General features: G+C 40.2%; 2 protein-coding genes and 1 long non-coding RNA gene across 9 annotated transcripts in view; 1 reads left to right on the forward strand and 2 right to left on the reverse strand.

The window, feature by feature from the left end:
• The window catches only part of LOC101169815 (protein phosphatase 3 catalytic subunit alpha), a 181420-nt gene that overhangs the window by 112214 nt on the left and 42927 nt on the right, over positions 1 to 26279 (reverse strand). For 4 of the 5 annotated variants that reach the window (XM_078936363.1, XM_078936362.1, XM_078936360.1 and 1 more), the window contains exon 3: positions 21964 to 22144. In XM_078936363.1, coding sequence (XP_078792489.1) covers positions 21964 to 22144 — 181 coding nt within the window. Of the gene's footprint in view, positions 1 to 21963; positions 22145 to 26279 lie in introns of those variants that run through there. The other variant, XM_078936361.1, reaches the window with a different exon arrangement.
• Positions 1223 to 2816, reverse strand: LOC144987227 (uncharacterized). Its single transcript, XR_013651104.1, has 3 exons — positions 2689 to 2816; positions 2439 to 2519; positions 1223 to 1357 (listed from the first exon to the last, which is right to left on the reverse strand). It is a non-coding gene; the product is annotated as an uncharacterized LOC144987227 (long non-coding RNA).
• LOC105356386 (B-cell scaffold protein with ankyrin repeats) lies at positions 2501 to 24941 on the forward strand. Of its 3 annotated transcripts, none has more exons than XM_078936365.1 (15): positions 2501 to 2556; positions 2636 to 3031; positions 5875 to 6017; positions 6113 to 6251; positions 6336 to 6478; positions 9611 to 9725; positions 10865 to 11064; positions 17853 to 17916; positions 18071 to 18262; positions 20712 to 20780; positions 21913 to 21992; positions 24185 to 24242; positions 24347 to 24376; positions 24495 to 24568; positions 24675 to 24941. In XM_078936365.1, the coding sequence occupies exons 1-14, from the start codon at positions 2544 to 2546 to the stop codon at positions 24542 to 24544; spliced, it is 1692 nt and encodes a 563-aa protein (XP_078792491.1). In that variant the 5' UTR covers positions 2501 to 2543; the 3' UTR covers positions 24545 to 24568; positions 24675 to 24941. The 3 variants fall into 3 exon arrangements, with proteins under 3 accessions (XP_078792491.1, XP_078792492.1, XP_023822149.1); XM_078936366.1 differs by having other exon boundaries at positions 24188 to 24242; XM_023966381.2 differs by having other exon boundaries at positions 10868 to 11064.

Here is a 26279-nt window from a genome sequence, read left to right on the forward strand (position 1 = left end):
TAAGAGCAAAAGTCTGAAGGAAAATAGTTTTCAAGGAAAAAAAGAAAACAAAAAAAAATACGATTTATTGCCAATTCATTAAAAGAAAACAGCATTTGTGTTATTGCTCCATACGACTCTAGCATTACAAATTTGAATAAATAAACTGATAATTAATTTGAGGCTAATTGCATACTAAATATAAAGGTTTTAAGAATCTGACCAAAAAAGAAAAAAGTGTGAATTGACAGCTCTAATATATGCACGTGTGTGTGATAAGGATAGAGTTTGATATAAAAATCATATTTTACTTCAACAGACTGTTAAAAGTTTCTATGTAGATACATTTTGTGCATCTATGTGATCTCAATAACTCAAGCAGAACTCTAAGCAGTAAATTGTAGCATCTTTCCCTCCAAATATTATATCAATTCATTCATATAGATATGGTCACACAAGCCTGATCTCATTGGTTTTGAGGTCTAAAACTTTACTGTCCATTTTCAGAACTTCCTAAATCCTCTTCAGGATCAAGGAGTTGCTGGAGCCTATCTCAGTGACTGGTGGGCAATTTAGAATCACTTATGAAGGCTCCATTGTGTTTGAGGAGAACACAGAAAGGTCACAGCTGGGATTTGAATATGTTAAGGGAGGACTCTGATCAGTAACACTGGGTACAGTGTCTCTTGGCTAAATGGTAAAAAAAAAAAAAAGACAAATGATGGTCAGCTGAAGATGAACCACTGAGCCGCTCGCTCCATGTTCTCTGCAGTGGCTCCACCCTGAGGACAGGATTTAAAGTCTCTCATGTTTGTCCACTCATGCTAATGCAGGCAAAGTTTCCCTGAGTTTAACCCTGTAGTCTGTTTGTTTTAGGCGTTACCGGTTGACCTTGCATCATGCTGAAAATGTGGAGTTTAAGAAAAACAGGATAATCTGTCGCTGGTGACTCATGGGATGCACCAATTTGCGTAGAAAATGTCTTGTTCTGTTTCCTTCCTTTTTGCTCCACATTTGTGCGTTTGACCGGTCTCGGTAGCAATGACTGGTGCTAAACTGCTATTAGGGGGACGCGGGCTTGGTCCGGGTCAGCCGTGCAGCAGGTGAAGCCCGTTAATGAAGCCTGGAGTTGAAGATGTCTCCCGGTGAGGGGCTGTGAGTGTGGCAGGTCAGGACATGCTTTCATCTGCGCCGGAGCCGGCCGCGTTCACACCACATCATTAGTGTTAACACGCCTCACGTTCTAGTGCTTTCCTTCACAGCCAAGACTTAATTAAACTTCGCTCAACTCTGGTTCTGCTGTTTCCATTTCACCTGTTGTCGGTTATGCCTTTTTGTTTCTCTGGTTGTCCCATCCACTTAGTCTTATTATGAAATTCTGTAAAAGAAAAATCTGTTTATGGCTAATACAAGGTTTTGGGCCAGAATTTTTTTTATATAAATAACATAAAATTGGTAATCTTTCCTTTTTAAAAGTTACTTTTTAAGCTTTAAAATGTTTCTATTTAAAGACCCACGCGAATGAAAATGCAATTTTTGGTGTTTTTGATATGTTCTTTTGGCATTTTTGTCACAATGGAGGACATATGTAAAGACAATTAAATAGAAAAATGTATATCTGAGTATTTCAATATTCAAACTGTTGTGAATCAGGTGTTTGTGATGTAGAAAATACACTGGGCGGGGCGCTAGCTCCCTACTCCGCTCCATTCTGATACATCCACTTGTAGAGAACTCAATTGGGAATGTGAGTGTTAACAGGGAGCTCTCTGCAAAGATTAGGGGAAGGGGGGGCGGGGTTGTTCCACATCAAAGGACCTGCCCACAACTCAGAGGTGAATTTCTAATTAACCATTGCTGCTCTGACTTTAAAATCAATCAAACGTCACTCATGCAAAGTCTGTGATTATGGCTTTTAATGATGGACAAATGCAGTTTGTATTTGGTGATTTGATGCGCGCTAATAAATATCATTTTGAGAAGAACTTTACTTTTTTGACTCGTTTTTGTTTAGATCTAATAAAATAAAAAAAACTGCCATGTTGCTGGTTTGGTTTCCTCATTACTTATTGCTTATTTATAAAGCGGGTTTTGAGAACATACAGTAAATGTGTGATATTAAATGTAAATCACATTCTTGTTAAAAAAATTTCAAGAATTTCAATAATCATTTATTAATATCTATATTAGCCTTAGGGGAAACTAGCCAATTAGTTTTTTTTATTTGAGGTAAAACAGACCACTTAATATATATAACAGAGGATTGGAGTGGCTCTTTTTTGTCACTGCACTCTAAAAGTTATCGATGTAAATTGTTAGGTTTACTATCTCAGAATTTCAACACCTTAACAACACATTTTTTGACCATATTTAAGTTAACTGTTTGTTTTAGATGGTTAAGGGCCATAGCTTCATCCATAAGGCTATACTAATGGGGGGAGAAAAAAACAAACACTTACTGTAATGAAGCAGGAAACACTCTTATCTGGTCTCATCCTGACAAATGTGCAGCTGATTTACATGATACTCTGAGGTGAGACCTGTCAACAAACAGCACTGCAGAAATGAACCAGGCAGGTAAGGAGCCCTTCTCTCGTTTTCGCTGATTATTACTGCCCTAAAGTGCCACAAAAGATTTTATTTTCTAAACTTGCAGCTAAAGATCTGCTGATCATCTATGAGGCTGAGGCAAACCAATGGGCCAGCTACCTGCTGTCAGTTTTCACCGGTCCCATCTCGGAGGCTGCGATCTGCTGCTACGACATTTCCACAGTCTCCCACCAGCAGGACGACTTCCTCCGGTTGTCCCGGTACACCTGCAAGCTGCTCATCCTCTCCAAAGGAATGCTGGAGAGTCTTAGTCAGCTGCACTGCGCCTTCCTGGGCCGCGTGTTGGCCCCTGCGTCGCAGGTGGTGGTGCTGCTTTGTGGCGTGGACAGCGTGACCCCGCTGCTGGAGCTGGTGCCCTTGGATGGGAGGCAGTTCCTGCAGATCTCCAGCGATCAAGATGCTCCTGAGTATCTGTCTGCTGTCACCGACATCATAAGAAAAGGTCAATCTGAAGGATTTCTTGTTTTTAAATGTTTGGGGTTTTTCGGTTTTGTTTTGAATGAAATCTCCCTCTTGTTTGAACACATAATTGTAGTTTTCAAACTTTTTTTGGTATTTTCTCTGGAAACCTCTCGCCGTCCTAAAAATTGAGGAGGAAACAAATCCCGCTTTGCATGAGACTCACTTCCAGCTCAGAAACCTGTTTGCTAACTTTTCCAGTGGAAAAGCCGCGGCCTTCCAGAACCGGGTTACAGTTGAATTCAGCAGAAACCCTCTGTTCTGCTTCTTTTCTTTTCCAGCAGGGCCAGTTGTCCACCGCCTCCGTCTTTGTGTTTCTAACTGTACGTGTTGCAAAAGATCCAAATGCGGAGGAAGTGGGCTTGTGTTTAAACAGGTGCATGAGCAGGAGGAAAATTTTATGCAAATGCAGCCGCCACTGATTACTCATTGCGAGCCATGCAAATTCAAAAGCACTCTGCAACACTCCACCGCATTGATACAGTGCCTCGGTTCAAACTGGGAGCTCACAAGCAGTTCAATTTAAACGCACAACAGCTTCACCTCTTCAGACAGGTTTGTGCTGTTTAGTATTTGTCCATAAATATAATAGGAAGCTGTTTGGAGGGTTTCAGGAGGAGTGCTTTCTGCATCTGCAGTGATGAAACCAGATGCCTCATACATGGAAAAAGGCTGCTTTTAAATATTGACAAGTTTGCATTTGGCTGGAATTTATCTGCAACACCCACTTAAAATGCATTAAACTGATGATAAAAGTGATCAAACACAAGCAGAGGAACCAGCTGCTAGAGAACACAACAGGACTTTATAGAGTACAAAATTAAGCTAACAAGAACTTCATTGCTGTTAAAAACAATTAAAGTCCCACTTCAATCCTCTTTTGATCTATTGTAAAATTTTCCCATGATTATTATGATTATGCTGTTTTTAGCCAAAATGAAAGCAACCTGCTGTTTTCTAGGAGATAGTTTCTGCAAAGCTACAGGGGATCATTTGAAATTCACCTCAGAGTTGTGGGCGGGACCGTTGGAATGGAGCAACCCCGCCCCCCCTTCCCGTCAGCTATAACTAAGAGCTCTCTGTGTACGTGCTAGCTTAGCTTACATCCCCCTCACAACCCCAACCTAACATTACCGGTGCAAAGAAAATGGCGAGCAGTATCGGAGCCATGCAGTCGTACAGTTTAGATCCAGATTCCAGCTCAGGCGAGGAAAACAAAGACGTACACGGATCTATTTGTCTGCAAGTAGATGATCAGAATTGAGAACAGCAGGGGGTCATAAGTTCAATGGGATATTTTTGTCTTATTTGCATATTTGGTTTGGCAAAGATTTTACATCGGATGCCCTTCACGACACTGTATTTATCCGGGCTGGCACAACGAGACCCTGCTTGAGCCCCCTCGTGGTTACACTGAGGTAGGTGGTGTTAGAGCAGAAAATGCAGAAGACAGGGTTAGATGGAGGAAGCTGATTCGCTGTGGCGGCCCCTGAAGGGAAAAACCAAAAGGAAAAGAAGAAGGTTGTTTCAGATACTACTGATTCAAAATGATTTGAACAATGAAATGCACAAAAATGTAATTTGCTTTGTGAACACTACATGTCCTCCATCATGAGAAAAATGCCACAACCATGATTTTCATCAGAGTGGATCTTTTAAGCCAGGAAAGACTTTAAAGGGATTCCAGACGAGGTTAGTGCATTACACAGACTTTCATTAGGGTAAAAAAGTTTAAATCCGGATTCTTTTCACATTGCACTTTTGAGAGTGGACCAAAGTGTCCCTTGGTTATAAATAATTTTAAAAAAGCTGGTCTTGGGACGATTACTGTCTAAAACAAACAGGCGGAAAAACAAAATGAAAAAGAAAACACAATTTGCATGACTTCCTCTGTTTAATCCACTTCCACTTTTTGCTGGACCAGATTTAACTAGCTGGGTTCACACTAGATGAGCTACACCTGCACACACTAAACGGAAAACAGCTCTGTTGTGGGGGCCTTAAAACAGTGAAGCAGGTGTTTGGTTGGTTTGCATTTTTCCATTTTCAGTTCATGGGGTTACTGAACCCAGCTCCTATTGGCCAAAGGCAGGGAAAACCCTAAACAGGTCGCCAGTCTGTTGCAGGGCCACACAATCGCTCTGATATGCACACCTAGACACAATTTAGAGACACCAATTAACTTACAAATCATGTTTTTGGACTATGGGAGAGAGTTGGAAAAAAAACAACACATGCAAACTCCACACAGAAAGAACCACTGCACCACCATGCAACCCACAGCGTGGTTGGATTCAATAAAGGGGAAAAAAGGACCATAGAATTGCAGGAGGTTTTGGAAAAAGGTGGTACGTTCTGTGCAAGTTGGAAATGAGTCTCTCTGATGTGTTAAATGTAAGGGCATTCTCAAAGGAGCTCGGAGCACCAGTAGATTTGGAGTGAATGTCCCACTTCTTCCCAATAGCAGGAGTCAACTGAGGTGGACATATTTTAAGAACCTTAAATAATGCTGGTGAGAGATAATGGAAGAGTCCTACCAAGAGAAAGCCAAACCCCAAATTTTACCTTTTGACTATCCACTCAAAAACAAGTAAGAGGTGGGGCAATTGGTTTTCTTGCTACTTAGACTTAAATTAGCAGATGATGAATGGAGGATGGATGGACATACACCAAGGACAAAGGAATCTTCAATAGTTTTCTTGTTGGATTGCAAAAAAAAAAAAAAAAAAAAGCACGGTATTTTGAGAGTCCCAACCTTCTTTGGTTTGGTAAAGGCAACTTTTTGTGGATGTGGTGCAGAAGAAATTTAACCTCTGTCCTTTCCAGGTGCATCGGCCACATCAGCAAATGTCAGTCCAGTGACACAGAAACCATCTGGATCGCAGCAGCGGGCCAAGCAGCTGCTGTCCAGCGAAGCCAGCAGGGTCAGATCAAACCTCGTCATTCTTCCCTCAAGAGTTCCTTGCGGGGTGAGCAGCGCTCCACTGGTCATAAAAATTGGGTTTGTTTTGCAAAGCTGCCACGACTTTAACAACAAAACTGCCCTGTATGGTCTGTGTGGCAGAGCTCTGTGGATCTGTTCGTTCTTCTGAGAAGTCAAACCGTGGGCTCTGACTGTGAGTTGGAGTTCAGCAACGGGGATCAGAGCATGAGAGTTCGGCCCGTTTGCTGGAACGAGAGGATCCTGTGCGTCGGCGCTCCAGGTGAGCAGAACAATAACACGGCGTGGAGGTCTGGCAGGATGAAACGCCGTCGTCCTGCTTATGGATGCACACTTTCTGCTGCAGATTTTCCAGCAGGGACTGTGTCTGTGACTGTGTACAGTGGTCGAAAGTCACTTTGCACTGCACAGCTGCAGTACTACACAAACATGGAAGAACTCACCTGCCTTCTGTCCAAAGTAGCTGACCCTGTGGACTTTATGTGTCAGGTAAGGAAAAGATTTAATGTGTTCTCAGATTTAGGGGAATTCCTCAAATGTTATTGTTTATTGTAGCTAGCGCAATATTTTAGGGTCATTTTTTACTTGAATTTAGGACCACATGTGCTTTACAGTCAGTCACTGCCGCCCACACACCCCTTCACACACACACATTCAAACACGCATGGCGCCAGCCTACAACCACCAGGAGCAATGTGGGCTTCAGTGTCTTGCCCAAGGACACTCCGACACATAGGTGGGCAGGGCAGGAATCGAACCTGCAGTTCTCCAGTCAGATGTTGACGACTCTGCACCACAGCTGCCCGTCGGAGCCTTTAACTCGTAAGCAGCTGGTGTTTTTGACTAGTCTGGCTACAATGTTAGTCACTGAAAGAAGTGAAGGAAAAAGCAGGTGTGAATGTTTGTTCCACATAATTGTTCTTTTGAAGCTGAGATATAAACTTTGTGCGTTCATCTTTGGAAGTGGCCCAGTGGAAACTGGGACATTACACACCAGGAATGTCATTTTTTCTTTTTTTTGTGGCTAATTTTAAATGCTTACCATTTGGGACATTAAAAATAAAAATCAAACATGTTAAACTAAGCTAAGCTAGCATCCAATACATCCTAGTTATGCTTCTGTGTCAAACTACATCTACTAGGACACTAGGAGGGTCTAAGGCCTCCTAGTGTCTAAGGGGTCTGTCTAGTTTAGTTTAGCAATTAGCTACTGTTCATAGTTTATGACTGATTCTATGTTTTTGTAAAATTATCGGTGTGAAACCCGTTGAGACAACTGTGTGGTGATATTGGGCTATATAAATAAAATTGAATTGAATTCAGTTCCTATATATATGAAACCTTTCATTAAATGAAAACCCTGTAACACAAATGATTAAGGATTGATTCCATTTCAGCATATCTGGAATCTTTGTTACATTTTTTTGTTTGACAAAAGACCTTTTGAGCGCGTCATTAATTTACATTTTACAGTCAACGTTTTCTTTACAGAGGCTATGCTGTATTTCAGTCAAATAAGTGTAGGTAAATATTAACTACCGGTAAGCTAGAACTCGTCTTTGTTTCTTTGTAAACCACTGTTTTGGGATACAAACACTACTGTTTACTGTGTTGTGATGCAGCTCATAATTGAAATGAATTCATGAATTCATTTTTTTATTTGTAAAAATGTCCATAACACAGTAACTGAAAATAGATTCTCTTGAAAACTTTTAAACAAAAATTGAAATAGTAATTTTGCCATACCTCTCGTCTACTAGGATTGAACTAAGACTGGAAATTAATCCGCGGCTTTAATCTACATTGGTTTTAAATTCCATTAATATGCGTTGTCCCTTTCTCAATACAGTTAATTTACTGACATTTGGAGTAAACTTGCTGTAGGAAAGTCCATCTAAAAACCTTTTTTTTTTAAACATTACTTTATTTTTTTCAAATTAGGATTACCGGTACATGAAAAATACACTTCGGCAGCGTGCTTGAATCTCCACCCCCACGTGCACGCTGTCTCATTGCTCCCTGTTTGCTTTTCCTCTCGCTCCTAACCCACAGTGTATTGGTGGACGAAACAGACACCTTCCGTTATCTTAGAGTCAGTTTTCACTCTTGGATGTAACATTTGTCGTTCCAGTAGATCTAACAGAAACGTTGTGAATCTTATATTCATAACCTACTCAAATTAGCACCACCGCAAAAGTATCCCCTCACTTTCTCCCCCTCTCTCTTTTTTTTCTTTACCCCCACCTTTTCTTTCTTTTTCACACTTTTCCCCTCTCTCTCCCCTCTGTAAAATGAGAAAATTCATATTTAAAACATAAAATGTACTTGATAAATAAAAAAATAATACAAAAAAAACGGAAGGGGTTTATACAAATATACACCCTGGTTATCCAAAGATTCATAACCCCTTACTGTAAAAGTAAAACCTGTCCAACACAAAATGCCTTCAGCTCTCCTCTGTTTGCTCAGCTGTTGGACAGAACAAGTTAAGAAGAAAAAAAAAGGATTACATGAAAAAGTAAAATAAAAAAACATGTTCTGTTTTCCCTCTCCAAACGTGTTGCTTTTTAAATTTATTCTCACCCTTTGTAGTTTGGGACCTTTTTGAGCTTTTTTTTTCCACTTTACAATTTTCTTTATTAATTTGGCTTTAAAGCATTTTTTTGTACCAATACTTGATTTCCATTTTTTTCCAACTTCTTTATTTTACAGATATTGTTTTGATCATATTACAGAATAATTCCACAATGAAACAAAAAATTTTCACTGCAAAAGTCACAAAAATCTAGATCAAACCGTTTTCATGTTTTTTAACAAAACATCTAACATGTGGAGACAAAATAAAAATGTTAAAATCCACAAACAAAGCAAAGGTCAAAACAATATAAAAATGGACTATGTGAAGCTCCAATCAAAGTTCTACGGTTTTATTCTAAAATCACAATTACGTCATAACTCTTCATGTTACTCTTAAACCAAAAATTTGAAAACTAAAAACCTTTTAAAACCTTTATCTTAAATTTTGAATTTTGAAGAAAAATTATACTATTGGGGGGGTCAGTTTCATTTCTAAGTTATTGTTAACAGCTGATAGGATTGGCAAAGTCATCGGTGAGTTCAGTACTGAGGATTAAATGCCTTTTGGGTATCTTTGGAATTTGTGCAGCTTTGGAAAATGTATTGAATGTATTGTGTATCTGTGTATACGGTGCTTTCATGAAAGAAATAAAAATAAACTGAAAATCAAATGAAATTCAACAGCCAGGACAGACTTCCAGTGACTGAGGCATTTATGGGAAGGCTCCGTTCTTTCTATCAAATTGCAAGAACAGCCTGTTTCAGACGATTTCACTTAGACAGATTTGATTTCATTACGTTGGTTTTGCTGGAGAAGCAAACCAGAGCCAAGAAAGTAAAGAAAATGTCCAAAAACCAAAGAGACGGACATTTGATGTGCGTGTGCTCAAATTGAATTTGGCATCTCTTCCAACTCTATTTACCCAGTCGATATAAATGCAAACTCTGCTGCTAGTTTTCAAATAATTTAGCAGTTTGCTTCATTAGTAAGGAAGTTTGTACATTTTGTGCCTAAATATGTCAGTTTTTCTTTCTGTACTTTAGGCATTTCAGGTTTCCTCTGCAGACATGGTGGATAAGAAGCTGTTGTCAATGCTGCTTGAGGGAATGCCAACGGGAGGCTTTGAGGCCCTGAGGACTGGAAACACACACAAACAAGGTGCTGAGAGTACGCTGATTTTCCTGTGGACTTGACCTCCTGTAAGCTTCTTTTCTGCTCAAAATGAACACGTAAGCTCAAAAAGACACGAAAAACAGTACTGTACAGGATGGTACATGAAGCTACCAGTACGTCCATTTGGATCAATCCTTCTCTCTGTCTGTGCAATGAAGAGAGCTAAACATGTAACGCACAGCTGGAATGCATTCCTTTTAAGGTCATGTCACACAGCCACTACTTACATTTTGCACATTACGCATGATAAAAATTGGTCATACGTGAATATGTGTGGAAAAAGTGAGAAAAGTTTACGTGAATTTTTCCCAGATGTATCACGAATGAACCACGTCAAAACCACGGACAAAGTACAAATAAACCACGCAAAGAACATGCAAATTGACGTAGAACATGAACCGTGTGTGATTATGCAATTCATTAGTGACACATGCGTCAATTACGTAATTTTAATGTGATATATGTGCCGTATACGTGATAGAAAAGTTATACATCGGTGGAACATGCGTGAAAAGTCTGTTAGACATACGTGGAACGGTCGTGCAAAGCCACAAATGTTCGTATGCATCTCGCAAAAATCATGCACTATTGCAACTTGCGTAATAATTGCGCATAAACTATGTAAAATATGTATAAATTAGGTAATTCTCAACTGACCAAAAATTATGAACAGAGATCCGTCGGCCCAAACCACCGACGGAAATCATTGGCGATTGACGAATGCAAGGAAAAGGTATGAATTACGTTTATCACGCTAATTTTTATACGTGGTAAATGCTCAAAATGTACATAACGGCTGTGTGACACGACCTTTACATGATGAACAACATCCACAGTGGAAAAAGACAGGTTAGCGTTAAGCCTTGGCTCATTACCTGTCAGACTCATGGCTTTATCAGCTCCTGAGATTGATCCTTAAGTCTGAGAAAAGGGCAGGAGGAGACGTTGCCTTGACGATCAGGTCAATAACTACTTTTCTTTGACTCCTGAGTGCGTTACATTGTCTGCACCCCTTCACGTCACCGCAGACAGAAAATAACAGAGAGCTTGCTGAGAAATGTCGTGCGAGTCAGTGTACTGCTCAGAAATCCTTCCACAGAGCTAAATCCAAAAATTGTCCCCAGCAGAGGCCCACCACGCCAAAGTGCCCTCGCTTCTCCACTTTGCCGCCCGCTACGGCTTCAGAGGCGTCTCCGGACTGCTTCTGCAGTGTCCAGGTGCTGGACAGGCGCTGCAGACAGCGGATCGGAACGGACAAATCCCCACCGAGATCGCCAAGAGTCACGGCCACACGGAGCTCCACGTCTTATTCAGAGAGACACTGGTAATTGTTTCCACGTATGCTGCTCTCACTGAGTCTCTCTGTTGTTCAGCATTTTACTGTTTTGGATTCATTGAGGTAGGAACACTCTGCAGAACGGACTTGTCAATAAAGGCCAAAACAGAGAATTCCTGCTTACAGCCATTTCATTAGTGCCTTTAACACCAATTCAAAGCTCATCTTGAGAATAGACTACAGTCCATCTCTCCTCTTATTCTCTAATAGGTTTGGCCCTCTCAGCACACTGTCTATGTGTGAACACAGCCTAGTTTTTTCTGAATACACTCAGATAATTATCGGTTAATGCACACATTTCTTTGCATGACGGCTGCAGGTTTCTGAAGGTTCCTGCTCAGCCTCACTAATGAGAGACCGTCCAAATGTAATTGTTTCTGCATGCAAAAGCATCCCCACGTCCGATTAATCTGGAACTCTATTATAACATGTTTATGAGGAGAAAAAAAAAATAGAAAAACCTACTAATCTATTTAAGCAGAAATGAAAGATCTGAATGTTATTTTCTAATCAAATCTGACATAAGAGCGTTGGTCAATAATTAACTATATGACAGATATGACAACTTTTAATTGAAAGTGCCTATATTATGCAAAATCAACTTTTTTTTTAGTTTTTAAGTATATGTTAATTATACACGCCTGCATCTCAACAACCTCCCCCTTACTCACCCTTGCATGTTGGATGAGTGTTCGCTACGACCAGCATGCTCAAAAAATGAAAAATGCAGATGAACATTTTCACTTTACAAGCTCATCTAGTGGTCCCCGGTCCTGCTTTTCTCCATGGGTCGCCTGCGTTTCCCGTACAGGCTTATCTAGTTTTTTTGCCTGCAGACAGCCCGTGTCCACCCAGCTGTGACTAAAGCTTAACACTGCTCCTAATCAGCACAGACGGAGGTTACATTTAGTAAGGTGAGACCCAACGTTTGTATGCAATGCTGTACCGCTGTACCCATGCTGTGGCCTCCTACGCTCGTCACAGTCTGCCTGACATCTAAGGTTGTCAAGAGGACAATCGAAAAACTGATTTCAATTTAGGTACTAAGAAAAAACAAATGTTTGCAAAGTTATATTCAGAAAAAAACTATTTAGATTTGGACTTTTCATCCATTTTCTTCGACTCGTCCAGGATAGGATCATGGGTGGTAGAAGTGTAAGCCAGGGGTGTCCAGGCCGCCAGTGCCGGTGTCCTACTTGCTTTCTACTTAATCTGCCATTGAAGCTCCTTATTGGCTTAACACACCTGATCCAGGTAATCAGCAGCAGATAATGCAGGATTTCTGGAAAACCAGCAGGAGGCCGGCTCTCCAGGCCTGATCTGTGACGCCCCTGGTCTGAGCAAAGGTGCCCAGACTCCCCTCTCCCCGGCCCCTTCCTTCAACCCCTCCAGGGGGGGACCCTGAGGCCTTCCCAGACCCGCCTAGAGACAAGGTCTTTCCAGCGTGTCCTCGGTTTCCCCCCAGGGCCTCCGCACATACCCACAAACACCTCCCCAGGGAGACAAGAATTATTCTAAAACTAAAGAGATTATTTGGCAGAAAAAATGTCAATATCATCATATTATTTTATATTAATATAACATTTTGGACATCAGGTAACTGTGTCATTTCCAAAAGTGTAAAAAAATTATAGAGAATAAAAGTCAGGCAGCAGAAAACAGAAACAGAATCTGTGTCAATAAACGTCACTGATGTCAAGTAAACCAGCATTTCTATGTTTAACATAATATTTGATCCCTATTGTCGAATCTTCAACAATGAAATACGAAGACAACAGCTTTTTATTTTTAAAATTCTTTTTTTTTTTTTAACAACGGCTTCAGGCCGACATACGGCATGTCTGGCCTTGAGGGAAATGGCGACGCTCCTGCAGCTGTTCCTGAGCTCTTATCTTCATGGCAACGTGGGTGTTTGAGAATTGCTGCAGACCAAGGATGTTTGGTCACAACACTTGTATTGGTGGCTGTTGTAAAGCTAAAAACGAGGCAGTGAGGGAGCCATGTTGAGGCTTCACAGCAGAATGATTCCACACGTGTGAGCACCTGCCTTGCAGTTCTCGTCTAATTAAGATGATATGAATGTCTTAAAGACCCCCTCCAATCATGGAAAGCTACATTCAAAGCGGCCACTTCCATTGAACAGTCTAGTATGTAAATGCACGACAGTGTGCACTTCAGACTACTGGGTTAAAACCTCTCCTGTTCACGTGTAGCTAAGCAAGTTTTTCCAACTGTTTTTGCACACAGGGCCATTGAACACGACTTGAAAGTTAGACCAGTTGACCAATCAGGACTCAGATTTATGTAGTGACGAATGGATGACATCCTCCTTAAGTCATGGAAGTGAAAATCGATCATGGCACAGAGCAACCCCGCCCCCTGCTCCCCATTAATTGAGCAGTCCGTTTACACTCTTTCCCGCTAGCTTACAGCCCCCATGGGAATATCAGAGCTATGCAGCCGTCCAGTTTTGAGCCATACGTCAGCTCAGTTGAGGAAAACAAAGACGTGCGTGGATTTAGTCGTCTACAAGTGGATGCATCAGCAGGGAGATTAAATCCCGCCCAAAGTATTTTTATACAAAGATTTTAATAAAGAAATACTCCGAAATGTACATTTAATCTTAATTTGCTGTCTATATGCCCTCTATCATCAGAAAATGCAACAAGAACATGTTAAAAACCCAAAAAACACAATTTTCACAGGAGGGGGTCTTTAAACCTCTGGGTGAAGCTATGTGAAGCTTGTTGGAGAAACTCCACAGGCTCCTGGACTTCCATTTACCAATCTGTAAACTCCGCTTCCTCACAATTAATCAACCGTGATGCATCAGTGATTTGGACGCTGGTCCGGCAGCACTCTGTCAATAAATCCAAGACGGATAAGTCCCCTGCTTCTCACAGAGGCTGAATCACTTACAAGACCTGCGTCAGATCCACTCGTCAGCCCTGGCATCACACTTCTTTGTTAATTAGCCGTGAACGGCTCCAGCGGGGAAAACTGAATTATTCAGGCAAAATAACTTGAACACAAAGAAAGAAAACGTTCAGCTCATATCTGCCATAGCCTTTGCACTACGATATTGAGAATGGTTCATTACCAACATAAACACACAAGGTCTTTTTTTAAACATATTTCGACACCATCAGAGTTTTGCAGAAGCTGTAAAAAAACTGAGCATGCTCAGATGTGGAGCAGACCTTGACAGATATAAATTAGCTCGCAACTGTGAGGCCTCAAAAGACTGCAGAAAGCCATATATATATATATAAATATATGGACATGAATGTACCCTGCTTGCTGCACTGAAGAGAACTAGATTATGAGGTGTCCAGTGTGCTAGTTCAGACATTTATGAAGTCTGCAGAAATTACTTGCCCCAGCAAGATGGTAAAATTGAAGTTTTTTATTATTGTTTTTTTTTTTTTAATTGATGGTCCTGTAAGAATAATAAAGTAAAACCTGATGCAGGTCGGGAGGATGATAAGAAAATGTGTGTGCGGTTTCATGCAGAGGTCGCTGGCAAAGAACCGGGACTGAATCAGGCATCAGTCCCAGTACTGCATTGACCCAGACTCTATGAGTCTTCTACTAACTTGTCTCCGTGCTAGTTAGCAGACTCACAACTATAAAACAGCTATTTGTTTGGTTTGATCAGCAAAAACTGCTATCTTTAAGCTCCTCCCTTTAGGGGTCGCAACAGCGAATCATCTGCCTTCGTCCACATCATCTTCGCTCATGCCAACCACCTTCATGTCCTGCTTCAACACATCCATGAACCTCCCTCTTTGGCCACTTTCCTCAGCCTCCTTTTATCCAACATCATCGTGTGAATGTTTCCAAACCAACTTAATTTACTTCCCTGCATTTATTTCCAAAACATGGAGCATGAGCCGTTCCTCTGATGGATTCATCTAGAAAACGTTTTGAACACGGAAGCCCGAAACGTGCATTTATGTAGGGTGTATTCAGACTGGACACATTTGGTTCGCTTAAAGTGAACCAGAGAATTTTCAGTCTGAATGCACCCAAGCGGACCCTGCTCCAGGACCAGGAACTATTCTCAGACCCATCTTTCAAGGTGGTCTGGGTTTGTATATAATCTGTTCGCTCCGGGTTTCCTCAGTCTGAATATGCTCTGTGCTTGGAGCAGAACAAATGGACCAAAACGCCCACCGTAGTCTGGGATTACAGGATGTAATCCCAGACTTCCATTGTTATCTCTGTTGTGGTTTTGCTCCCCCCTGTAAATCCTGGCCATTGACTGAAGAGATCTTTGGTCGCATCTTTAGTCACTCTGCACTGCATTGTTTGTGCCACTCTGCCTTCCTTACTGAGCGTTCTGTTTGGACCTGATCTTCTGTTTCTGACTCCATTTGCCTGCCGCGACCCTCGCCTGGATCCGGACTACCCCGTCTCTCCTCAGATGATCTCATGCCTGTTATCCACTCCTGCCTGCCTGACCCTGATTTAGCTTTGTGGACATTTAGCTGAGCTAATAGACCTGCTGCATTTGCCGTCTGCCCGTTCTCGTGACACAAACACTGCCTTCTGCTTTTGATTCTCCACATCAGCAGCTGAAGGCGGACTTTTTATTCCATCAGAGTAATCGAGGAGTCTTTTTCATTTTTCCAAAGCTCCACGTCGAAGCATGGAATTTATACGCACTCCTTCTTGCTAAATAAATACCAGTTGCTCATCCAGACTGTACCACAAAAATGACCACAGGGTGAAGCTCAGCCTCTGATGGTTAAAGCGGGCGAATCCCTCCCCCATCTACCTGTTGCGGCCGCTAAGAATGTCTCTCGTTCGTGGGTTAATGCATTCGCTGCAGCCGATACCTGATTTGCAGTTCTAGGAACAGCACAATATTGTAATTGAGTCATGATTGGCTGTGTTGCTTGGATACGGCAGACGGGGTAGAGCAGCAACGGGGAGGGGGGAGGCTGCTCAATTCAACGGAGCTACTGTATTTCTCATCAATCCGCAGCTTTACGTAGGCTTTTGTTATTGAATTAAGCCTACATAATCTCAGGGTGATGGAGTTTTTCATTTAATCACATGCTGGCTTGTTATCAAAACCTTTTGTTGCAATAAAAAAAAAGTTCATTTGGAGGCACAGAACATGTTTGTTGTGAAATCTGGCAATAAATTGTTTTTATTGTGTTTATCTGCAGCTGAAACGGTGAGTTGATCCCACTAATTATTGGGATGCCGTCTGACACGGAGCCACAGGTCCGGAGTCGCTTGCTAAATGATACGTTAGGAGGGAAAAAGGGGGAAGATTTTCTGATTTCATAATTACCCTGATCATGTCCCTGTCTCCAAGCGTGCAATTAGCAAATAGGAAGCAGCAGTTTGACAGTCACAGCAAAGCCTGCTCTGAGCTGCAGACAGAGATCTGGACTCCACCTCAGCTTCTAGACTTTTCTCACAAGAAGGGAAAACTGTTTTTGAGCCGTCCTTGCTTTTCATGCCATCTCTCACATGATTAACATAATCATGCACCAAGTTTGCCATAGATGGGTTTTTCTTTCACAATTTTCCATGAGAAAAATTTCTGAAAATGTATATAGTATTCTGTTTGTAAAATTTCCAGTTAAAATACTGCATTTTGTGCATTAAAAGCCTAAGTTATGTAGACTGGTGCAAATAGAAGACAAAGACGTTTGTAATAACTGATTAAACGGCTGCCCTCTTTAAAAATGGCCGTCAAACGTGATTTTCATATAGTCAATATATCAACAGTAAATTCGGATGCGACTAAATGCACGATCTGTTGGGTATATCAACCTAAGCGGCCCTGGTCCATGAAAAAAGTTTCTCTTTAAAGACTCTCTCCAATAAAAATTGTGTTTTTTGGTGTTTTTAATAGGCATTTGAAGCATTTAAGATAATAAATATAAAAGCCTGTGGTTTTCAAAAGCTCTGGTTTGTGACGCTGTGACTGCCACTGGTGGGTCAAAATCGCTCTTTCTGATGCGTCCACTTGCATCTGGCTTAAAACTGCTGGACAGCTCAGATATTTCTTGTTCTCTGTTTTTTTTTGCTACGCTATCATTAGCTTGCACTTGTGAGGTGCTAAAAGCTAGCAAGAGAGGGTTTAAACAAGGTGTTGATTGGGAAATTGGCCGAGGCTAACTCCAGGAGAAGCCCCTAGCTGTGCACGAATGCCCACCCTAACCCCTAACTACTAAAAACTATATAGTGCGGCACCACGTAGTGAGTAGAGAAGGATTTTGGACACAGCCCCTGACTGCAGTGTGCAGAACGGGGCGTGGCTCAACATAGGACACCCAGGTTGAGCTCCGCCCAAGCATTGGCAACATGTATTTACAAAATGACGTCCGAATAGTCACTTTCTATCCTAATATCTAAATAACTAACCTCCAAAGTTGTCGAGCCGAGATTTAATTGACTCCCTAATCCAGTAGGTGGCAGTATTGCACACAAAAACTTGTGAAATGTGAAGAAGAAGAAGGCAATCGCGCTGACGAAGAATAATCACACACAGTGGGTGCAGCTCAACGTGGGCGGAGCTCAACGTTTAACCCCGCCCATGTTAGGCCATGTCTCTGTCTGCACAGAAATTTTTCATGAGCTACAGCTGATGTGCAAAAAAATATTTTAAAAAACGACAGCAAGTGTTTGATTTCGGCTAAAAACTGTGTAATCATAATAAAAGACCACCGGGAATGATTTTATAACAGACAAAAAGTGGGACTTTGAAGCTGTAGTTTTTTGGAAGCAGACGGTTTCTTGTTCTCTGGTTACAGAAGATGTTGAATCCCGGCGAGGCCAACGCAGATCATGACGTGTATGAGATGATGGGCAATGCAGGTGAGTAATGAGTGGACACTGAAATCTGCGAATGGAACAGTTGGTTTGGTGTGTTTTTTTTCCTCCCTGCCAGCATAACATGACGCAGATTTTCCGTTTCTTTCCGAGCCACTGAAGTGTCCTCTTGTTGACGAAGCAGCTCTTTCCATCACAGATGTACAGACACAGGAGCGAGGCGAGGGAAGTGAGGCTGAGGAGGAGGAAGATGATCTTTACACACCGCTGGAGGCCAATGACGACACCATCTCTGAGAACGCCGTGGTCATTGCCAATCGCCCGCCGGCACCCGCGCCAAGACCGGAGAGCACGCAGATGAAGGACAGCAACGTACCTTTCATAGCTCAAGGTAAACACAATGACTGTATGAGAGAACTGGACTGAGCAACATCATCCATAGAAAAGGACTAACATCCAGCTCCAACCAAATTTTTTGCTATACGGACGCACCATGTTGGGACCAGACATCAATAAGCAGTGATTGGGCTGAGTCTGTATGAGTCATAATTTCTATGGCCAATCAGGAGTGAGCTTGTTGGAAGGCCACACCCCTACCACGTGAAAACGGGCTGGGGTGAATCTGTGAGACCACATACTTTTATGGAGGCACCGGATTGGCTGGTTTATGCCTTGAATAACTTGAACTAAAGTGATAATTTCATGTTTTCCTTCAAAACCTTTCAGGGGTCAATCCAAAATTGGGAAACATTCTTTTTTTTTTTTTTTGTCTTGTTGTCCATACAGAAAAGGTACAAAAAAAAAGCTACAAAACTTTATTAGAGGATATTTACGGATCATAGAATGTGTCAAGTATTACTCATAGATGATTTTCTAAATTTCAATTTGAAGAAATTCGTAAAGCAATTTCGGGAATGACATACAAATTTTTTTTTTTTAACTTAATGTCAATTTAATGTGATTCAATTCTTTAAAATGAATAAAAATGTTGACATATTGGAAGAATTTCTTTTAAATATTGTTAGCAGAGCAGTTTAGCTAGCATACATGCTACAGGAAGAACAATTCCTACATTTTTCTGCAGTGGCGTAAAAACAGATGGAAAGAAACTGTGCTGAAAATGGAATAGGAAGAGAACATTAAAAAATTCGAATTAATTTAAATGAAAACTATTTGGGGGCAAATTTAAGATAAAATGTTTAAAAGGTTCATGAGTTTGACTAGGAAGAGTGACATCTAGTGGGCAACTAACGCCAATACAACCCAAAAACCCACCTGAAGAAACCTGTTCAGAATAAAAGTCTAGAAAAAATAATTCAGTTCTTGAAATGAGCTACAACTTAATTAAAGGAGGTACAAACCAATATCATATATTGAAATCAGTTGCTGTTAAATGACATTTAAAATCCATTCTATTTCTTTTGTGTAAAGAACTAAAGAAAACCTTTGTTTTATAGTGTTCCAGATAACATGAAAAATGTATTTAATGCCGGGAAAGTATTTGCTGTTATTGCTAGAATGTCTTGAAGTCACTTTTGTTGCAGAAAAAAACCCGAAGCAGTGTGGATAAACACGTTTGTGCTTGTCTTATAGAAGAAAAATGGAAATAAAATGCCCCTAAAAATAATCTGGATTAATCAAATGGTTGTTAATTACAAAAAATGAAAAACAATCTTTGTTTTCAACCACCATTTAATCATTTTGACTCAAACACAGTGAGGTTCTAGCTGTTTAGTTTCACTCTGTGAATATTTCATGATTGATTCAAAAGTTATTAAAGCTCATAAATGATTGAACCAATATTCATGCTGAACACATGCATCCAGGATGAATTGTTCCTCTGATAATACAGTGCTTGTATCTGTCTATCACTTGGAGCTCGGACCCCTCAAAGCAGCTGGCGTGACTCGGTCCACAGTCCGGTGTGACTCTGTCCTTGTTGAGCAGCTTTTGCTGGAGTTTGCCCGTCCTTTTCCTAACGGGCCCTCTGCAGCCAAATGAGAGGAACTGAAAGCTCCCTCCAGTTCCCAGAGCCGTCTGCGTTAGAGAAGAGGGGTCGGAGCTGCCCCCATCTGCAACTAATCTTGGCCACGGCGAGGCCTAGCCAGCCAGAAAAAAGTCATTACAGGCGTTTTCCATCGTCCCTGTCCCCGGAGTCCACCAGAAAGAGGAGAGCTTTCCATCTGTGGACACCGCAGAGCTTCGGATCACACGAGGATCACATTTTGCTCCTGGTTTTCTCGCCGCCTAGTGAATGAGGGGAATCTGGAGCAGTGATGCATGCAGCTCCAGGAGACGCAGAGGAGAGTGGGTTTCAGATGAATCGAGACTGCAAAATTCACCTTTTCTTCTGAGAGAGGCGGGATAAATGGATTTTCATGGATTTTAATCCTAATCCCCTCTCAGGGAACGAATCCAGTTTGTCATTTTGAGCACTCGCGACCAAAATCCTTCAGAAAAACATTATTTTTATTACTAAAACTTTTAGAGAGAACAGGTTTTCCTTGGCAAAATTAGGTTTTTGGGATTGTGGCGCCATCTTGTGGAAATTCAGACAAACTGCATCTGTAAAACATTTTAAACCTTGTGCTATCCTAGGCACTTTAACGTTGGGAGTTGGGTCATCTAGACCCACTAGACAGTGTTCTGAACCCTTTTTCTTCAATGATTTGTGATCTTCACTGGTGTCCATGGATTACATGAAATCTTTCCACCTTTATCCACCTTTGTCATGGTAGGGAGAACACGTCAAAGTAAGGGTGGGGTCACAGGACAGCGCAAGGGTTATTAATTTGAGGATGTTTTTGTTATAATCTCACATGCATCTCTTGTTTGCTCAGTGTTTCAGAAGAAGAAGAAGAAGACTCCCCCGGTGGACGGGGATCTCTATTCACTCCCCACCAAGCAAGGTTAAAACTCTTCCTGATTTTTCTCTCAGGATATTTTACCGCTTTTTTTCCTCATACGGTTTGAAGTTACAACTTAGATATAAAGGAAAGATGAAGAAAAGTAACCCAAAGTCCAAACTTTCCAAGAAGAAGCACAATTTTGTATATTTTTAGGCTTTACATTGGTCTCATAACACAAATATAACTTTCTGCTGCATTGCTTTATGGGTAATATTAATTCTTTCTATTTGTTGATTTTTTTTATTAATTAACATAGTTAAGTCATCTCATTTGGACTGCAGCAAAAGCTCCTTTCAATTTTTAATGATCTAGCATTAGAAATATTTTTTTAAAGAATATTTAGTGGAGTTCTGTTTTGTTAACCCCACATAACCATATTATATTAGATTTGTGCATTTCTGAGACCACTAGGGGCAGTATAAGAGCTTTTCCTGCTCATTTCAAAATAAAATAACAACACTTTTGGTGGGAAACATTTTAGTTAATCTTTTTAAACTTTATAGTGTACATAACTCATCTTTTTTTATTCATTATTTTAAATGACCATTGCTGTATTAAAAACCTGCAAAATTTCTCAATAATTCTTTTTTCTTTTTTTATAAAAATGTAACACTATGTTTAAAATGTGTGCATCAAATTTGAAACAGTAGGTAAATAAGTTGCTTGTTTCCTGAGAACTTGTGTCAGTATTTTTGCATCTTAAGCAACCGTAATATCATTTTGAGCAAAAAGTTACTGAATCCATGGATCATAATTGATGCTATCTGTTAAAATAATTGTGTTTTTGCCATATACACTTGTTAAAATGTTAGAAATTTATATTTTTTCCCAACTGTTGTCTCAAAAAACAGGAGAAAACAAGCAACAAAAAAGGGGGAAAAAAACAAATAAAATATTACTGATATTGTAAACCTTTTTGTGAAATTGAAAACAAGAGTTTTAAAAAACATGTAAAGTTCATAAAATGTGAATTTTCTGTGATTTCTTTTAAGTGGTGGACTTTACTGTGACTTTATCGTCACATCAGTAAAAATCTCGTTTTTACCTTTTTAGCGATTTGACTTTCTGTCATTTTTAGGCTCCTTGTCGCTCCAAATGTCTTCATACTTAACAAAATGCCATTTCCTTCCAGTGCAAGAAGGCGGTGTCCCCCCTACCTACGACTCTTTCGTGATAAACAGACCTGGGACGACCATGAAGCTCCAGGAGAAGGTGAGGCGACCTCGGGTAAAGCTGCCGGCGGCACAGTCAGTGGGGCACAGATGGAGGAGGAGGAGTTGTGCAATCATGCATGCCTGAGATGTGCAGAAGGTCATGCAGCACACGTGCAAAGCTGCTGATGGAGATGATTGAACAGGCTCCATCTGCATTAATCACAGACAGATTATAGTAAATTAATATTAAAATGAGAAAAAATTTATGGAAATTCATTTGACCATACAGTGATGAAAATGTTGTTTTATTTCTTTTAGTAGGAAAACTGTAAAACATTACAGGAAATGCTCAAATCTGAACGTTTTTAAGAGATTTTTCTTTAATTTACCCATCAATCAAACATCAATATGGTTTCCTTTGCTTATTTAGACTTTCTACTTTTTATTCTTCCTCAGATATTGACACCATTGTGGTTCTAAATCAGAAATATTTAGGTTTAAAAAAAAGTTTAAAACAGAAAAAAAATAGACAGCATTCAGTCTCTGCACCTCAGAAGCCAAAAGTTCATTTTCTAAGAGTCTGCTTTGGCTTCTGAGGTGCAAGAGATGAAGGACTTCTGCCATCTAGTGGTCAAAGACGTGTCTTACACCAACAGAAACTTGAAGATGCAGTTTTGACCTCTTTTCAAAGCTTTGTCCTTTATAGTAAAAATCTATATTTTTCTTCCTTTTGCCATCCAGAACCTCTTAAAAACACCATAAGAAGAAAAACCAATAAAATGTAATACAATTGGATTGCAGGCTGGAAGTTCAAAATTCCTTTATATCTTCAGTTAAAAAAATTTCTATGGGTTGTGTTCGAATTCCTTCATTACTCACTGCATAGTGCATTTGGCATTTTTGAAGTGCTGTCCAAATCTACAATTCCAAAATTGAGTGCCCGAGAAATTTCCCAGAAGTCTTTGCGAAAAACCAGTGTGTATTAATGCTCATTAGCTTAGCAAATATAGACCACAATGCATTGCTTCTGTACAAATTTTGCCAAAAATAAAGGAATTAAAATGTATTTTTTTTAATAAACCATCAACGTTTTTATCTTCAGAAGACAGCGGACGCATAAATGTTCGTCGCAAAACGCTCATATTAATTAGATTTTAACTTCATAAAATTGATTATGTCATATCCGTTTAAAAAAATAAATAAATAAAAGTAGTGAACATGGTGTCCAAATTGCTTTTAAAATCCAGGGCACTATATAGTGCCACACTATGTAGTTTTTTTAGTAGTTAAGGGTTAGGGTGGGAATTCGGACACAGCCTATATATTTGTATTAAAACACAAAAAACACAAGACCATAAATTAATAAAAATATTGCAATGCATTTTTAAAAGATTATAGTTCTTATTATAAAATAGTTTACTGTCAGATGGATTTCAGTCTTTGTGGTTGTATCATGTCACCTCGAGGTCTATGTGTCTTTTGAGATAATCATACCTATCAGAAGAAGTTCTTCTTTTACTGGCAATCACACAGACTTCTCCTAATAAAAACCCAATCTGATCATCTTTTGATCTGTTGGGAAAGCATTCCCAGTGGTCTTTCGACTATGATGATGCCAATTTCAAAAATGTGTCGTTAGCCAAGACATAGTTTCTACAGAGCGGCAGGAGTTCGTCAGAAATACACCTCTGAGTTGTGGGCGAGACCGGCGGTGCGGAGTAAGCTCCCCCACTTCCCGTCATCCATCTATTTACACGCTCTCCTGCTAGCTTACCCCCAATCTAACATTAGCGGTGCAACAAAAATGGCGAGCAATATTGGGGCGATCCAGCTCTGACGAGGAAAACAAAGAAGTTTTACAAATGCGATCTTTTCCAAAATGCATTTTTTCTCTGCTCCTGATTCACAATGATTTGAACAATTTTAATCTTAAATATCTTTCTATATGTCCTTTATCATCAGAAAAAGGCCACAAGAACTCTAACCCACTTTGTTAGAGTGGGTCTTTAAAGTAATTAGAGTGTGTGACGCCTTTTCCTGAACACTAAAACTCTGTTACCCCGGAGCTCTTATATAAAGGCTAATTTGTACTCAGTGAGTGTAGGACAAACACTGAAAGAAGACTCAGCAACTGAATGAGAGCAGTCACACTAAGCTAAAAAGAACCTAGCATTGCTTTTTTTTTTTTTTTACTAAAATGTTGAAGTAGAATATTAAAAGTTCAAAAGTAACTGATGTGTGTTGTTGCAGCAGAAGAGTCCCATCGCTGCCAGCGTCAGCAGCAGGGAATACGATGACAGCGTCTATGGTAAGCATTCAGCATGAAAACAGAGCGTTACTGTCATCTCATAGGATTTTTCACCGCTTAGTAAATTACTAAACTCTAAAAAAATAAATCTTCTCTTCCTACAGATAGAATCCAAATTACTCCACCCAAGCCAGGTGAGTCAGAGTTAAGCAAAAAGGCAGCCTGTGCTGGTACATCTATAGTTTCTCATGTTTGGATTTAAATTAGTTTCTGTCAACTATTTATAACATTTAACCTCTCTCCTTTCACAAGTGATGGAAAGAGAAAGAAAGAGAAGAAACAAGTTTGTTTCTGATTTCTAAAGCCAGTCACTTAAAGGACAAGATGTAAGTTTAACAAAAATACTAAAGAAAATACTTTCGGTTACTGCAAACCTATGATATTAATACACAAATTTAACCCACTTCTCTAATGTCTTTTTTTTTTTTGCAGAGATCTCCCATAATGACAAATGGCAAATATCTGTCTGCAAATAGTCTGTGATGAAAGTCATAATTTTGACTTTTTCTTCAACAACAAAATTGATTTAGATATAAATATACTTTAAATTGGTAAAATAATACAAATTGTATCAATTAAAATGTAATTTTGTGTGTAAATGTTAACTTACACTGTTTACTGAAGATGCTGAATTATCACTGATAACTTTTACAGCATGAATTTAAGAAAGTCTTAAATAAATGCTAAACTACCTGCTCATGGCTGAAATTGTTACATTAACTACTACATGCTAAAACTCTCATGTTAACCACTGAATACTAAAGCTATTGTAATGACCCAGCCGATACATCACTTTAGTGGGGAAGCAAAAGCCAAGCTACTAATGTAATGGATTCATTGGAGAGCTGTCCAAGCCCCATATACTGCACGAGGGTTGGAAGAAACAGGCAGAGAAGTCAAATAGCCTTTACAGCACCAAGCCCATTTCTTCTAGCACACATCCAGCCCGAACAGCATGGACGTCACTTCTGTTGCCAGTCCTCTCACTCATGGTTTTCACCCCCAAACTCCCCACTTCCCATGAGCCTTAGGGGCTGAAGGCGGGGCAAACCCCCAGGTCGCTACACTATTATGTTAACCAATAAATGCTGAGGCTCTCTTGTTAACAGCTACATGCTAAAGCTCCCATGTTGACCGCTAAATGCTAAAGCTCTCATGTTAACTGCTAAATGCTAAAGCTCTCATGTTAACCGCTAAATGCTAAAGCTCTCATGTTAACCGCTAAATGCTAAAGCTCTCATGTTAACCGCTAAATGCTAAAGCTCTCATGTTAACCGCTAAAGCTCTCATGTTAACCACTAAATACTAAAGCTATTATGTCAACCACTAAATTCTGAAGCTCTCATGTTGACCGCTAAATGCTAAAGCTCTCATGTTGACCGCTAAATGCTAAAGCTCTCATGTTGACCGCTAAATGCTAAAGCTCTCATGTTAACCGCTAAATGCTAAAGCTCTCATGTTAACCGCTAAATGCTAAAGCTCTCATGTTAACCGCTAAATGCTAAAGCTCTCATGTTAACCGCTAAATCTCCCATGTTAACCACTAAATACTAAAGCTATTATGTCAACCACTAAATTCTGAAGCTCTCATGTTGACCGCTAAATGCTAAAGCTCTCATGTTGACCGCTAAATGCTAAAGCTCTCATGTTGACCGCTAAATGCTAAAGCTCCCATGTTGACCGCTAAATGCTAAAGCTCTCATGTTAACTGCTAAATGCTAAAGCTCTCATGTTAACCGCTAAATGCTTAAGCTCTCATGTTAACCGCTAAATGCTAAAGCTCTCATGTTAACCGCTAAATGCTAAAGCTCTCATGTTAACCGCTAAATGCTAAAGCTCTCATGTTAACCGCTAAATCTCCCATGTTAACCACTAAATACTAAAGCTATTATGTCAACCACTAAATTCTGAAGCTCTCATGTTGACCGCTAAATGCTAAAGCTCTCATGTTGACCGCTAAATGCTAAAGCTCTCATGTTGACCGCTAAATGCTAGAGCTCTCATGTTGACCGCTAAATGCTAAAGCTCTCATGTTGA

The sequence above is a fragment of the Oryzias latipes genome, chromosome 18 (assembly GCF_053564925.1).
Source record: "Oryzias latipes strain Hd-rR chromosome 18, Olatipes_Hd-rR_3.1".
NCBI classification, from domain to species: domain Eukaryota; kingdom Metazoa; phylum Chordata; class Actinopteri; order Beloniformes; family Adrianichthyidae; genus Oryzias; species Oryzias latipes.

What these genes read in the sequence shown, in the direction of transcription:
- LOC105356386 (XM_078936365.1), top strand. An exon ending in CCATGAAGCTCCAGGAGAAG is followed by an intron (nt 21,993 to 24,184) that starts GTGAGGCGACCT and finishes GTGTTGTTGCAG; the next exon opens with CAGAAGAGTCCCATCGCTGC. An exon ending in AATTACTCCACCCAAGCCAG is followed by an intron (nt 24,377 to 24,494) that starts GTGAGTCAGAGT and finishes TCCTTTCACAAG; the next exon opens with TGATGGAAAGAGAAAGAAAG.